Here is a 15,464-nt window from a genome sequence, read left to right as displayed (position 1 = left end):
TTTTTACAATAAAACACATTTTAATTCAGTGCCCTGCATTCTCTAATAAGCGTAGGGCAAATTTTTTAACAAATTTATCTTTTAAACAAATTTTAGGGGAGGAAGCTCATGTGAAGAATGTTTTAAAGTTTTTAAAAGACATAAATTTATTTTATGAAATTTAAAATTGTGTATATGAATGCTTGTGAGTGTATGTTATGTTTTTGTGAATGTTTATTGTTTTAACTGTTTTACTTGAATTTTTATCTATAAGATAAATATGCGCTGAATGGCCTCCCGGCTCCGGCGCTTGGCCTTCGAGCCAAAAGTTCCATAAATCAATCAATCAATCAGCCATATAATAGACAAAAAAATCCCACATACAGATTTCAAACAAGTAATTCATTATTATGCAATGGAGAAGTGGCAAGAACAATGGACAAGGCTGGACGGTAGTTACAAGGTAAAAGAGATTCACCCCTTGGTGAACCCTTGGAAGTCTCATTCTTTGGACAGAAGGTCAAGTATTGTTTTAACAAGATATAGAATTGGCCATTCCTACATTACCCATAAATTTTTTATGGCAAGTGGAGCAGAGAGGCTGTCACCCCAATCACTTGCCAAGTTGTTTTTACAATAAAACACATTTTAATTCAGTGCCCTGCATACTCTAATAAGTGCAGGGCAGACTTTTTAACAAATTTATTTTTTAAAGAAATTTTAGGGGAGGAAGCTCATGTGAAGAATGTTATAAAGTTTTTAAAAGACATCAATTTATTTTATGAAATTTAAAATTGTGTATATGAATGCTTGTGAGTGTATCTTGTTCTGATGTGTTTTTGTGAGTGCTTATTGTTTTTACTGTTTTACTTGAATTTTCATCTATTTATATAAGATAAATATGCGCTGAATGGCCTACTGGCTCCGGCGCTTGGCCTTCAAGCCAAAAATTTCATAAATCAATCAATGAATTTATCTTTATCCTCCCCAACCTCTCCTGGAGAGGATGACATTCTTTATTCCATGGTTGCTCATTTATCCATATCCTCGAAGAAATTCCTTTTTAATGTTCTGAACAAATTTTGGTGTTTTGGGTCTTCTCCTAAATGTTGGAAGACTTCAATTATAGCAATTTTAAAGGCAGGAAAAGACTCCAATCTCCCACAAAGTTACAGACCTATTACTCTCACTAGCTACATTTGTAAGATCTATGAAAGAATGGTTAATATGCGTTTAGTTTTGTTTTTGGAATCTAAAAATCTCCTATCTAACTGACAGTTTGGATTTAGAAGAAATAAGTGCACTCTGGATCCCTTACATCACTCGTGAGATTCAGAATGCCTTTGCAATACAGAATTTGAGCCTTGATGTGTTTTTTTACTTAAAAAATGCCTACGATACTACCTGGCGGGGAGGCATTCTGAAGCAAGTTGCAGAGTGGGGTATTGGGGGTAATATGTTCAATTGTTTAAAGGATTTCTTGTCTGACCGTTATCTAAAAGTCAGAGTGGGTTCTTCTTTCTCTTCTGCATATCTTCAAGAGGAATGGATTCCCCAAGGAAGTGTTCTGAGTCCTACACTCTTCATGCATAGCCATTAATAGTTTGTTAGAACAAGTTCCTACTGGAATTCATGGATTGGCTTATGCTGACGAGTTCGCTATTGTGTGCAGCTGATCGACAACATTAGAAACAGACCAAAAGATTTAAGAGGTTATTAACTTAGCAACAGCATGGGTTAATAGCAGGGGCTTCAGATTCTCTGCTGAAAAAGCAAAAAGTCATTAGGTTCTCTAGACTGAGACGCAAGGAAGAAATACCAACATTATTCTTAGAGTGTGATATTTTTCAATATGAAGATCAAGTAAAATACTTGGATCTATTTTTTGACAAAAGGTTGACATTCACTCATCACATAAACGAGGTTATATGCATTGTTATACAGTGACTTGATATACTAAAGGTAGTGTCTCGCTTCAACTGGGGAGCAGATTGTATAACTCTAATAAGGCTTTACCAAGCATTGTGCCTTAGCAAAATCGATTATGGATGTCAAATTTATGGATCGGCATGTAAAACTTTATTAAAGAAGCTTGATATAGTCCACAATATGGCTTTGCGGATTTGTTCGGGAGCTTATAGAACATCTCCAGTGGATAGCTTGTATGTGGACACAGGAATTCCTCCCCTTTATATTCGCAGGGAGGAATTAAGCCTTAGATATATATCTCGTGTCTTAACATCAAAACAAAATCCAAACTTCAAATATGTAAAGCAGCCGGTAGACAGAGCTCCAAGAAAAAGTACTCTGCCGAAACCTCTAGAAGTGAGATGTGAAGTTGGGGCAGAGGAAGTAGGACTTGTTCCTGTTACAATTGTTGAGATAACACCTCCCAAATTCCCTCCTTGAACCGGTGTCCCACTATAATTTCTCCTCGTAAAAACAAGAAAAATAGAACTGCTGTAGAGCTAAGGAGTGAATTTTTAGAACACTTATCAGTACATGCTGATTCAGTTTTTATTTATACAGATGGATCAAAATCCCAAGAGGGAATTGGTTTTGCTGTTGTATCTGATAGCACAGTTTTAAAGAGGAAGTTGCATTATTTTAGTTCTATTTTTACTGCTAAACTGCTGGCAGTCAGCAACGCCCTGAAATTTGTTTTTAACCACTTCACTCCGGTCCAAAATCTCGCGGGCAGCATTAGCTGCCAGACATACAATGTTGCATCATAATACTCGCATTATAAAGAATAAAGTCACGGCTGTATCAATCGTTCTCTCCTTCACCCGTGAATTTTGATAACCATAGAAAATATGATGAAGCCAGTTTACAGAGTATGGGGGTCACGCAGGTACGACTACAGTAAATATAATCAAGACGCTGACATCGCCATCCTCGCGTACCCACTTGCTCCGCATGATGCCTACGTAGGTGTCACCGTATGGAAGGGGTTAATTCTATTCCATCTAATGAAAACATTGTTATTTTTACAGACTCCATGAGCATTCTATTCTCTCTAAGTAAATGATTGCCTTTTCACTATTTAGTCCAAGAAGTACAGGACTGGTTGATACTTATTAACAACCAGAAGAAAATAAAAATACATTTTTGCTGTGTGCTGTCCCATGTGGGTATCACAGGAAATGAACAGGCCAATGTTGCAGCCAATGCCGCTACTAGGCTCAGCCATATAACAGACACAAAAATCCCACATACAGACTTCAAACAAGTAATTCATTGATATGCAATGGAGAAGTGGCAAGAACAATGGACAAGGCTGGACGGTAGTTACAAGTTAAAAGAGATTCACCCCTTTGGTGAGCCCTTGGAAGTCTCATTCTTTGGACAAGATCAAGTATTATTTTAACAAGATTAAGAATTGGCCATTCCTATATTACCCATAATTTTTTTATGGCAAGTGGAGCAAAAAGGCTGGCCCCCCAATGCCCCACTTACCAAGTTGCTTTTACAATTAAACACATTTTAATTCAGTGCCCTGCATACTCTAATAAGTGCAGGGCAAACTTTTTAATAAATTTATCTCTTTAAGAAATTTTAGGGGAGGAGGCTTATGTGAAGAATGTTATAAAGTTTTTAAAAGACATAAATTTATTTTATGAAATTTAAAATTGTGTATATGATTGCTTGTGAGTGTATCTTGTTCTGATGTGTTTTTGTGAGTGTATCTTGTTTTGATGTGTTTTGTGAGTGTATCTTGTTTTGATGTGTTTTTGTGAGTGGTTGTTGTTTTTACTGTTTTACTTGAAATTTTATATATTCATATATGATAAATATGTGCTGAATGGCCTACTGGCCCCGACGCTTGGCCTTCAAGCCAAAAATTCCATAAAGAAATCAAACCTCCCGCAAAATACAACTAGGTAAATACAAAATTGGCCTAAAGTTGTTTCTATGAAACATGAAAGCTTGGTTTCCCCTCAAGTTTCATCATTTTTGTATATAAAGATGATATAAATCTTTTGCACAATATATATTAAGGTTTGTAAAAAGGATTATAAATCTTTACAAAGGAAAGAAGCATTATTATGAAATCTTGTTGTTCAAGAGAATTTTTTCATGCATGCAAAATAATATTGGCCGTTTAGAAATGAAAGGCAAAATTTAGATATGGAAATATTATACAGAAACAAAACAATTTTTATATTTGTATGGTTATTGTGAATGGCTATATATTATATTGTCTTAATATCAAAGATGAAGCCAGACATCAGTTCTCAAAAAAAACTTCTAGAAGGTAATAACCTCAACCAGCAAAGTTAGAAAAGGAGTAGGAGGCTTAGTCATAGGGACAGACAAAATTAGAAAGTGGTTCTGGCCTATAGTTGTTTCTATGAAACATGAAAGCTTGGTTTCCCCTGAGGCTTCATAATTTTTCTATGTAAAGATGATATTAATCTTTTGCACACTATATTTTAAAGTTTGTGAAAAGGATTATAAATCTTTACAAAGAAGCATTATTATAAAATCTTGTTTGGGAGCAGTCTTTCATGCACGCAAAATAATATTGGCTGTTTAGAAATGAAAGGCAAAATTTAGATATGGAAATAGCATCTAGAAACAAGAAAAACAATTTCTTATAGTTGTATGATTATGGTGAACAGCTATATATCATATAGTCTTAATTTCAAAGACGAAGTCAGACATCTGTTCTCGAAGAAAACTTCTAGAAGGTAATACATTATAATAGATACAGCCTTTAACTTTTATGAAAACCAATCATCTTCAGTACTTTTTACAGGAAGAAACAACATTACATATTCAAAATGTATGTATAGAATCAAAGATGAACATTTTTAAATAATTAGTGTAGATATTTAAAAGATGTTTACTTCAGACCCAAGCTTAGGTTTGTCAAACTTATCATAAATTACTGTTTTTCTAATATGTATAACACATATAAATGTGTAACAATTATTCATATCCAATATTTATTCATTTATTTATTTATCTATTTATTTATTCTTTATTTGTTTATTTGTTTACTTATTTTTGCACAAGAAGGTGAAGATGAGGAGCTTATGCCAGTAGGTGCTAAATAGATGTGGCCAAAACCATCACCTTTGCCTTAGTATGTGCTTTGGAGACTGTTGTGGCAGGTAATGATCACAGCTAGGAATCTGAGAAAAGTGTTGGACTTGAACCCGTGACCAGGAAGATGAAAGACTAACATGCTTCTGATTGCGCCACCACTGCACAATAAGATTTCAGGATTATAATTTTCCAAACCTTTTCAACATGAATTTTTGTAGAAATTGAAATGACATATTCTGGATCACATGAAGAATTGTCACCCCAAACTTAGACAGGGTGACAATTCTTCATGTGGGCTATCCTAAGGTGACAATTTTTCATATGGGCCATCCTGGGTTCTCGATTCTTTGGTTGTATAAGTTGATGACAATAAGCATAGCCCTCAGTCAACCTAACTTAACCTAATCTTTATTCCACTATTGATATTTGGCATATTGGGGTGACAATTCTTCAGTTGGATCTTGTGGGGTGACAATTCTTCATGTGGGCATTCTGGGGTGACAATTCTATAGTTACATTAGAGATAAAAAGGTTATTAGGAATCACATTGGTCCACTATCATCTGCTGACAGTCAACTTCAATATTCGAATAAAGGAATGTGTGATATTTTAAACAATTATTCTAGCTCAGTATTCATAAACAAAACCCCTCAAAGTAAACTCCAAACTGCAACCTATGAAAAGTCTAGGGTGAACTTTCTACTGTGAATATAACAAAAGAAAAAATTAAAAAGTGTATAGAAAAACTCAAAGTTGATAAAAAAAAAAAAAAAACAGGGCCTGATGGTTGGCATCCAAGAATTTTCAAGGAAGTGAAAAATGAGATTGTTGCTCCATTAGAAATTATTTTCAAGAAATCCATCATATCTGGAGATGTCCCAAAAGAATGGAAGTTAGCTAATGTTACTCCCATATTAAAAAAAGGTGACAAAGAGAAACCAAATAACTACAGGCCTATAAGCTTGACTTCAGTCACAGGAAAAATGATGGAAACTATCATCAGAGATGCTATCAAACATCATTTAGAATGTAACTGATAAATGATAGCCAGCATGGATTCAGACGGAAATGTTCTTGCTTGACTTACTTGAATTCTATAACACAGTCATCTTGAAGTATAACAAAAGGATATAGATTTAATATATCTAGACTTTGCAAAAGCTTTTGATACTGTCCCCCATGAAAGACTACTTGCTAAATTACCTTCACATGGAATAAGTGGTCGCCTATTAAGTTGGACTAGTAATTGGTTGAATAATCAAAAACAGAGTTGTTCTAAATGGCAAAACTTCTAGATGGAAAAATGTTATTATGAGTGGAGTTTCTCAGGGTTCTGTTCTTGGGCCACTTCTATTCATAGTATATATAAATGATATAGACCATGAACTGAAACTTATTGTCCCCAATTTTGCTGATGGTACAAAGTTGTGCGGAATAGCAAATGATCACTTAAACCAGTTAGATATTCAAGAAGATTTAGATAAACTACAGTAATGGTCTGAAAAGTGGCTAATGAAAAATAACAGAACTAAATGCAAGGTTATGCACATAAGTAAAAAATAACAGTAAGTATGATTACAAGTTATATGGAAATTTGTTCACAAAAGTGGATAATGAAAAGGATCTCGGCATAATTATCAGTAACAATCTCAAAACGATCTAAGCAGAGCAGTGTATTTCAGCCTCTGAGAAAGCAAACAAGATTCTAGGACTGATTGCATGATCTTTTGACTTCAAAGGTCCATCTCTCATTAACAGACTATATAAATTGTTAGTTCATCCACATTTGGAATACTGTATGCTATTTCTGTATGGTCACCAAATCTCATTAAAGACATTGACAGATTGGAAAAGTACAATGGCAAACCACAAAGCTGATTCCAAATATCAAATATAAGTCATACAAAAATCAACTAAAACATATGAATCTGTTTTCCCTAAAAAAGTGTAGACTCAGAGGGGACTTTATACAGGTATTTAAGATTCTAAAGAGAATTAATATAAAAAAAATGACAAAAGTTTCACACAGAATGAGAATCCGACAAAAAACAATGGTCTCAAACTGTCCAAAAATAGATTTAATTTGGAAGTGGGTAGAAACAAATTTGCCAACCATGTAGTTAATGAATGGAATAACCTTCCTGAAGAGGCAGTGCAATGTAGTTCAGTTTGAAGCTTTAAGATTCATTTAGATAAACCCCAAACCAAGATGCTGTAATGCCTGCCATTTATTTTATATTATTTATTTGTTATTATTTATCTTTTTGTTTATTATTTCTTTGATTATCATTTAATATTATATATGTCAATTTATTATTATTTACTATTTACCATACCTGTTTGTTTTATTATTTAACTTTACCTAATTATCTATTTACTTGTTTTATTATTATTTACTTATTTTCTTATTATTTATATTATAATTGTTATTTATAACTATATATATATATATATATATATATATATATATATATATATATATATATTTTCTCCATCTGACCTAGTTATGGACCAAAAGGTCTCCTGTCAGCATGCTTCTCCTTTGCAATCCTTTGTAATGGCAATAAGATGTATCCCTCCTTTCTGCTACCCTCCTCAAAGATCTATACTACCTATTGTATGCAATATCATCCCCAAGAATAGAAGTGCAAGTTGTTGGAGACAAAGTACATTATCTAAACAATTTTGGTGACATTAATACAGTACATCAGAATCTTTCTTTACATTGAGAAATATTAATATACTAAATCATGCAGAATTAAAAATTTCACATTTAGATTTCATGAAGAATTGACATTTGCATACTATATTCATGAAATGCAAGATATTAATGAAACTCTGTCAATACCAGTCTTACCCAAACCTTTTTCTAATGGATATCCACCTTCACCTTGCAGAAAAACTGACCATCAAGATACCATGGAAGGATCTGTACAACTCACAATGGGTAATGAATATAGAGGGACTTGTCATGTTGATGGTGCCACAGACCTCCATTCCTTACAATGCAGAGAAGGAGGAGAAGCAACAGCAAGAGGAAAAGATAGCGACACTGTTACAAATCGAGGAGGCCAAGAAGAAGGCTCAGCTGAAGGAAACAGGTGGGAACTAACACACAGAAGCAAACACACACACACACAGACACACACACACACACACACTTTCAACGAACGGACGGCTTGACGAACGCTCTGAAGAAAAGTGCAGATTGTGGATACCAACGCAAAGAGAAGTGCCTTTTTGTATTTGCAGGGGGGGGGAAATTGCTCGTGAGGCAGTAGGTAAGTAGGAAAAGAGGAGAAGGGGAGGGATTGCTGGGGAAATGGAAGGAAATGAGGATGTGGAGGAATTGGCCCAGGCAGACGGGCGTAAGGTCAACATGAAACGACCACCGGATGACGAAATGGCAAATAAAAATGTAAAGATTAGAAGTATAGAGAGGAGAAATACAGTAGAAAGTGACGAGAATATGTTCCAGGGATTTAAAGAGGGTGGGGGGGACACAACCCCCCCCCGACTGATAAGACTAGAGGAGAGAGTTGATAAGGTGATCGAGGACTTGGAACGTAAGTTAGGTAAGGTAGACTCCATCTTCCAGAGAATTGAAAGATTGGAACAACTAGAGAAGGCTAACAGAAACTTAACTGAAGAAGTAGAGGACCTAAAAAGACAGTTAGGAAATGTAAAGGAGGAGAATGAGAAATTGAAGAAGAATAGTAATGAAAACAGTGAGAAAATAGCTACAGAAGCTAAAAATTGGAGAATAACTCAAGAAGGGAATAAGGTTTCATTCACTGACATAGTCAAACAGCAATTGAAAGAACATAATGAAGACTCAGTTATTAAAGTGATGAGACAGAAGGAGAATATAGTAAGAGAATTAGCTGACAAAAAGAAATGTATAATTATATTAGGAATGGAAGAGAAACATAACCCAGATAGAACCGCAAGAATCAAGGAGGAAAATGAAAGGGTAAGCAGTTTATTAAAATTAGTCCAGGAAGATGAACCAGAAATTATAAAGGAAATTGAGGAAAAATTCAGACTCGGAAAATATAGTACAGATAAGACCAGACCAATTAAGATTAAATTCAGGTCACAAACAACGGCAGAGAAAATTCTATCCAAGACAGGGAAACTAGCAACAAATGATCAATATAAAAAGGTATGGATAAAAAGAGAAATGAATAAGGAGGAAAGAGAGGCAGAAAAGCAGAAAAGAATTGAAGCTAAGGCAAAAAACGAGGAAAGAACGGAGTCAGAGAAAGAGAGATTCTATTGGAGAGTAGTGAACATGAAAATAAAGCAGTTCGACATACTAAAGAAAAACATAAGGGAAACAGAGAATACAATGGAAGTGGCAGAAAACTAAGGGTGTCTTACACAAATATAGATGGATTGATAACAGGATTGAATGAACTGAATGATTATTTGAAAGAAAAAGAACCGGACATAATGGGAATTGTAGAAACAAAATTAAAAGGCCCACTACCACCCAACAGTGTAGGACATGATACATACAATTATTGGATTAGAAACAGAGAGAAAAAACAAGGGGGTGGAGTTATGTTCCTGACAAAGAAGGATATAAACGTGAAAGGTGTCATATATGGAAAGAATACAGTAGAGATGATTATGATAGAAGTGGAAGACCGAGATAAGAAGAGCAGAAAATTTGTGATCAATTATGTGCCTCCGAAAACAGCCTCATGGGAGGAGAGTGAACATAAAAGTATGTTAGAGGACACAAAGATAGCATTAACTAAAATAATGGAAGACGGAGGAAGAATAGTTATGATGGGCGACTTTAATTGCAAAGAAATCTGCTGGGAAGAAATGACAGTAAAGAGTGGTGATGACTCATGGGGAAATGCTCTACTTGAGATGATTACTGACCATTCAATGACACAATGGATACAAGAGAACACTAGGTATAGAAATGAAGAAGAACCATCGAGGCTAGACTTAATAATTACATCTGAACCTAGAATAGTGGACAAGATTGAATATAAAACACCAATAGGTAAAAGTGACCACATATTGATTGAACTGGAACTTAATGAAGAAAAATATATGAAAAGAAATGAACAATATAGAAAAGGAAGAATGATGTATGAAAAAACAAACTTTGATAAAATAAGAGAATTCTTCCAACAAGAAAACTGGGAAGAAATATACAAAGAAGAAACATCAGTGGAAGAGAAATGGAATATTTTGACAAAAATTTACAAAGAAGGAGTGGAAAAGTATGTCCCAAGACAAAAACAAGAAAAAGAATATGTAAAATGCTGGTACAACAAAAGTTGTAGGGAGTTAAAAGACAAAAGAGACAAAGCCTGGACCGGATGGAAAAAAGACAGAAGACCTGAAAAATGGAAAATATATACTGGTTATAGAAATGAATATGTACAAAAGTGCAGAGAGGAAAAAAGAAAATATGAAAAAGATGTTATAGAAAAGTGTAAAGATCAAACAAAACTATTCTACAGATTTGTAAACAATAAACTGAAAAACAAACAAGACTTGGAGAAATTAAGACAAGGAGGAGTTGAATACACTGAGGAAATGGAAATGGCAGAAATTATGAACAAACATTTTAAATCAGTGTTTACAAGGGAAAATATACAACCTGAAGAGATTGAGTGGAAGGAAAAAGTCCCCCCTATGGAAGAAATAGAAGTAACGAAGAATGAAATATTGACACACTTGGGTAATTTTGATGTCAGAAAATCGCATGGGCCAGATGAAATAGCAAACTGGATTCTGAAAGAATGTAGGAATGAACTGGCAGACAAAATACATAGCATAATAAGCAGTTCCTTAAAAGAAGGAAAAGTTCCAGAAGATTGGAAAAAAGCAAATATAGTACCTATATATAAAGGAGGAAATAAAGAAGAACCTACCAACTATAGACCAGTCTCTCTAACAAGTACAATAGCAAAAATATGTGAAAGAATTATCAAAAGTAGATGGGTAAAATACTTGGAAAAAAACAACGTACTAAATCCAAGGCAATTTGGATTCAGACAAGGACGATCATGCGTCACCAATTTAATATGTTTCTATTCAAGACTAATAGATATAATACAAGAAAGAGATGGATGGGCTGATTGTGCATTTCTAGACCTAAAAAAAGCTTTTGACAAAGTACCACATAAGAAGTTGCTTAAGAAATTAGAATATGAAGGAGGAATACAAGGTAAATTGCTAAATTGGATGGAAGACTTTTTGCAAGAAAGAAAAATGAGAGTAGTGATAAGAGATCAGCACTCAAAATGGAATGAAGTAATAAGCGGTGTCCCGCAGGGAACAGTTCTGGCCCCAATAATGTTTGCTATATATATTAATGATATGGATGAAGGAATTGAAAGCTATATGAGCTTCTTTGCAGATGATGCAAAATTACTGAAAAGAGTGAAAACTGAAGAGGATTGTGAATCACTACAGAGAGATCTAAATAAAGTACAAGAATGGAGTAGGAAGTGGGAGATGGAGTTCAATACAAAAAAGTGTAGTATAATGGAATTTGGAAAAAGCAAAAACAGAATAACAGGATCATATAATTTGGGAGAAGAAGGAATAAAAAGAGTAGAAAATGAGAGGGACCTGGGAGTCATTGTTATGAATAATATGTCACCTGAGAAACATATAAATAAGATTTTTGGAGAAACTTATAATTTAATAAGAACAATCAAAGTGGCATTTACATACCTGGATGAAGAAATGGTGAGGAAAATCCTAATCACCCTGATAAGACCAAGATTGGAATATGCAGCAACGATATGGTCACCAAGTACAAAAAAATGTATAAAAAAACTTGAAAGAATACAAAGAGCAATTACTAAACTGGCACCAACACTCTCAAAACTATCATATGAAGAGAGACTACAAAAACTTAAACTACAGACACTAGAGCAAAGAAGAGAGAGAGGAGATTTGATAGCTATTTACAGAATCATGAAAGGCATAGAAATTACTGATAGAGAGAATCTGATAAAATGGGATGACAGAAATACAAGAGGACACGGAAAGAAAATAAAAAAAGACAACTATAGAAGAGATTTGAAAAAGAACAGCTTTCCTCACAGAGCAATAGACAGTTGGAACAAGTTAGATGAGAAAGTGGTGTGTGCAAAAACAATACATGAATTTAAAAATAGTTTAGATAAAATGAGATATGAAGACGGGACCTCACGAGCATAGCTCCCCTTCCCGTAAAATACAACTAGGTAAATACAACTAGGTAAATACACACACTCGTCGAAGCAACACCGCCCGTCGTCGCTGTCATCGCGCGACCAAGAAGAAGAGGATTTACGACGAAAAAGGAAAACCTGGTTTGTATTGTAGGGGTGGGGAGTGAACGTGAGTGCCCGAAATGGTATCTATGCAGTGCTAGTTAATTGTATTAACTCGAAATTAGCAAAAATGAATGAAAACGACTCGAAAGCCAGTTGCGAATCAGAGCCATCTGGCGGCAATCCACTGAACCGCGATGTAAACAAACAACTAAACACGTGTTACGACAATGACTTCATAGGGTTTGGTAAGTACGAAAGAAAGAACTTAAGTAGATTATTAGAGATAGAGAGAGAGATGAGCAAAAATAGGACTCGGTGGGAAAATGAAATCATGGACTTAAGAAAAGAGGTCATTGGGTTAATAGATTGTATAACTAAGGCTAATCTTGAAATTTCTGACCTAAGAAAAACTAACTTGGACCTTACAAACGAAATTAAAGAAATGAAAAGAGACATAAATGAACTGAAGAATGATAATGAAAAGAAGAAAACTAATGATAATAACAATAGCGAAAATCTAAAGCAGGAAGTGAACAACAAATTACAAGAATTGACACAAAAGATCGAAGAAAACTTAGGTGGGGACAGTATCCAGGAAATTAAGAAGTAGAAAGAAAATATTGAAAATAAAGAAATTGCTTTCAAAGAAATAGTCAAGCAGCAAATGCAAGATAATGCAAAAGACACAATCATCCAAGTGATTAACGAAAAAGCAAATTGGGTCAGGGATACAGTAGATAGGAAGAAATGTATTGTGGTTTATGGGCTTAAAGAAAAACAAGGATTGGCGAGGTACATGAGAGAAAAAGAAGAAAAAGAGACAGCAGTAGAAATCCTTAATGAAATTCAGGGGGGAGACAGTGATTCAGGCACAGACCTAGAAGAGACTTACAGAATTGGTCGCTATACTAAGGATAGGAATCGACCTCTAAAGATAAAACTAAGGTCACAAATGATAGTAGAAGACATATTTGAAAAAGTAGGTAACTTGGCAAAGAGTGAAAAGTACAATAAGATATGGATAAAAAGAGAAATGAGTACTGAGGAATTAGAAAAAGAAAGGGCACTAAGAGAAGAAGCAAAGGATAAAAACTTGAAAAGATCGGAGACAGAATGCAAAGAATTCCAGTGGAGAGTAATAGACCTGAGATTAAGACAATGGCGCTTCAAAACGAAAAAACCAAGGGAAGAAGAAACCAGGGAGAAGGAAGAAAATTAAAAGTGGCCTATACCAACATTGACGGACTAATTTCGGGACTGAACGAACTCAATGATTATCTGTTAGAAGCAAAACCAGACATAATGGGAATTGTAGAAACTAAACTAAGAGGTGAAATACCATCCACTGTTATCGGACAAGGTTTATACAACTACTGGATAAAAAACAGGGACAAGAAACAGGGAGGGGGAATCATGTTCTTGGCCAAGAAAGACCTAAAGGTGACAAAAATTGCAGAGGGCAAAGGTAATGTTGAATTGATCATGATAAAAGTCGAAGGCAAGAATATGAAAAGTAGAAAGTTTGTGGTGACTTATGTGCCTCCAAAAACAAGCGCTTGGAAAGAAAATGAACATACAAAAATGCTAGATGATACAAGAAAATCACTCAATGAGATACTAATGGGTAAGGGTAATCTGGTCATTATGGGGGACTTCAATTGCAAAGAAATTTGTTGGGACAGCATGACAGTGCAAGGAGATGACTCGTGGGGCAATGTACTACTAGATATGACCATGGAGTACACAATGACCCAATGGGTCCGTGAAAACACAAGGTACAGAAATAATGAAGAGCCATCGAAACTAGATCTAATATTTACAACAGACCCTGAAATAGTGCATAAAGTCCAGTATGAGACACCAATTGGAAAGAGTGACCATGTACTCATCGAAACTGTACTAAAGGAAGAAATATACATAGAGAGGAATGAAAAGCATAGGAAAGGAAGACTGATGTACAACAAAACAGACTTTACAAAACTAAAGACATTCTTCCGGAATGCAAACTGGGAAATATTTTACAGGGAAGAAACAACAGTGGAAGAGAAATGGAATATATTGATGGAAAACTACAATGAAGGTGTAAACAGGCATGTACCAAGACAAAAGCGAGAGAGAGAGTACATTAAATGTTGGTTCAACAAAAGATGCAGTGAGGCAAAAGACAGAAGGGACAAAGCTTGGAAAAAGTGGAGAAAAGACAAAAAACAAAGCAAATGGCAAATTTATGTTAACTATAGAAATGAGTATGTCAATGTGAGAAGAGAGGAAAAAAGGAACCATGAGAAGGATATTATAGACAAATGCAAAGAGCAACCCAAACTATTCTATCGGTATGTGAATGGTAAACTTAAAAACAAACAGGAAATGGTGAAACTATGCCAAGGAAACATAGAATACACAGAAGATTTAGAGATGGCCGAAGTCATGAACAATCACTTTAAATCTGTTTTCACCAGAGAGAAAATACCAAATTGTGACATAGATAAAAACAAGAAATCTCCCCTCATGAATGAGTTTACAGCATCACTAAAGGAAATATCAGAACATCTATCAAGGCTGGATGTCAGAAAATCACATGGCCCAGATGGTATTGCAAATTGGATTCTAAAGGAGTGCAAAGAAGAACTAACAGACAAAATACACATCTTGATAAACAGCTCACTCAAAGAAGGAAAGATACCCGAGGACTGGAAAAACGCTAACATTGTACCAATACACAAAGGAGGAAACAAAGAAGAACCCACCAACTATAGGCCAGTATCACTAACAAGCACCATAGCCAAAATTTGTGAGAAAATAATCAAGAATAGATGGGTAAAACATCTGGAAGACAATTACATATTAAACCCAAGACAATTCGGATTCAGGCAAGGAAGATCATGCTCCACAAACTTAATATGCTTTTACTCAAGACTAATAGACATAGTGCAAGAAAGAAATGGATGGGCTGATTGTGCATTCCTAGACTTGCAAAAAGCTTTTGACAAAGAAGTACCACACAGAAAACTACTAAAAAAACTGGAACACATAGGAGGAATACAAGGAAACCTACTAAAATGGATAGAGGACTTTCTGACTGGTAGAAAGATGAGAGTAGTGCTCAGAGAAAAATATTCAGATTGGAAA

General features: G+C 34.8%; 1 protein-coding gene across 11 annotated transcripts in view; it reads left to right on the top strand.

Annotated features, from left to right (window-relative positions):
• The window catches only part of Vps13 (vacuolar protein sorting 13C), a 1,483,510-nt gene that overhangs the window by 196,953 nt on the left and 1,271,093 nt on the right, over positions 1-15,464 (top strand). For all 11 annotated transcript variants that reach the window (XM_076210284.1, XM_076210280.1, XM_076210283.1 and 8 more), the window contains one exon: positions 7,932-8,135. In XM_076210284.1, coding sequence (XP_076066399.1) covers positions 7,932-8,135 — 204 coding nt within the window. The remainder of the gene's footprint in view (positions 1-7,931; positions 8,136-15,464) is intronic.

Source organism: Oratosquilla oratoria, chromosome 27 (genome assembly GCF_046742065.1).
Source record: "Oratosquilla oratoria isolate Oo_2021 chromosome 27, ASM4674206v1, whole genome shotgun sequence".
In the NCBI taxonomy this organism is placed as follows: domain Eukaryota; kingdom Metazoa; phylum Arthropoda; class Malacostraca; order Stomatopoda; family Squillidae; genus Oratosquilla; species Oratosquilla oratoria.
Note: the sequence above shows the minus strand (reverse complement) of the source record. Positions and strands in the feature narration are given on the sequence as shown.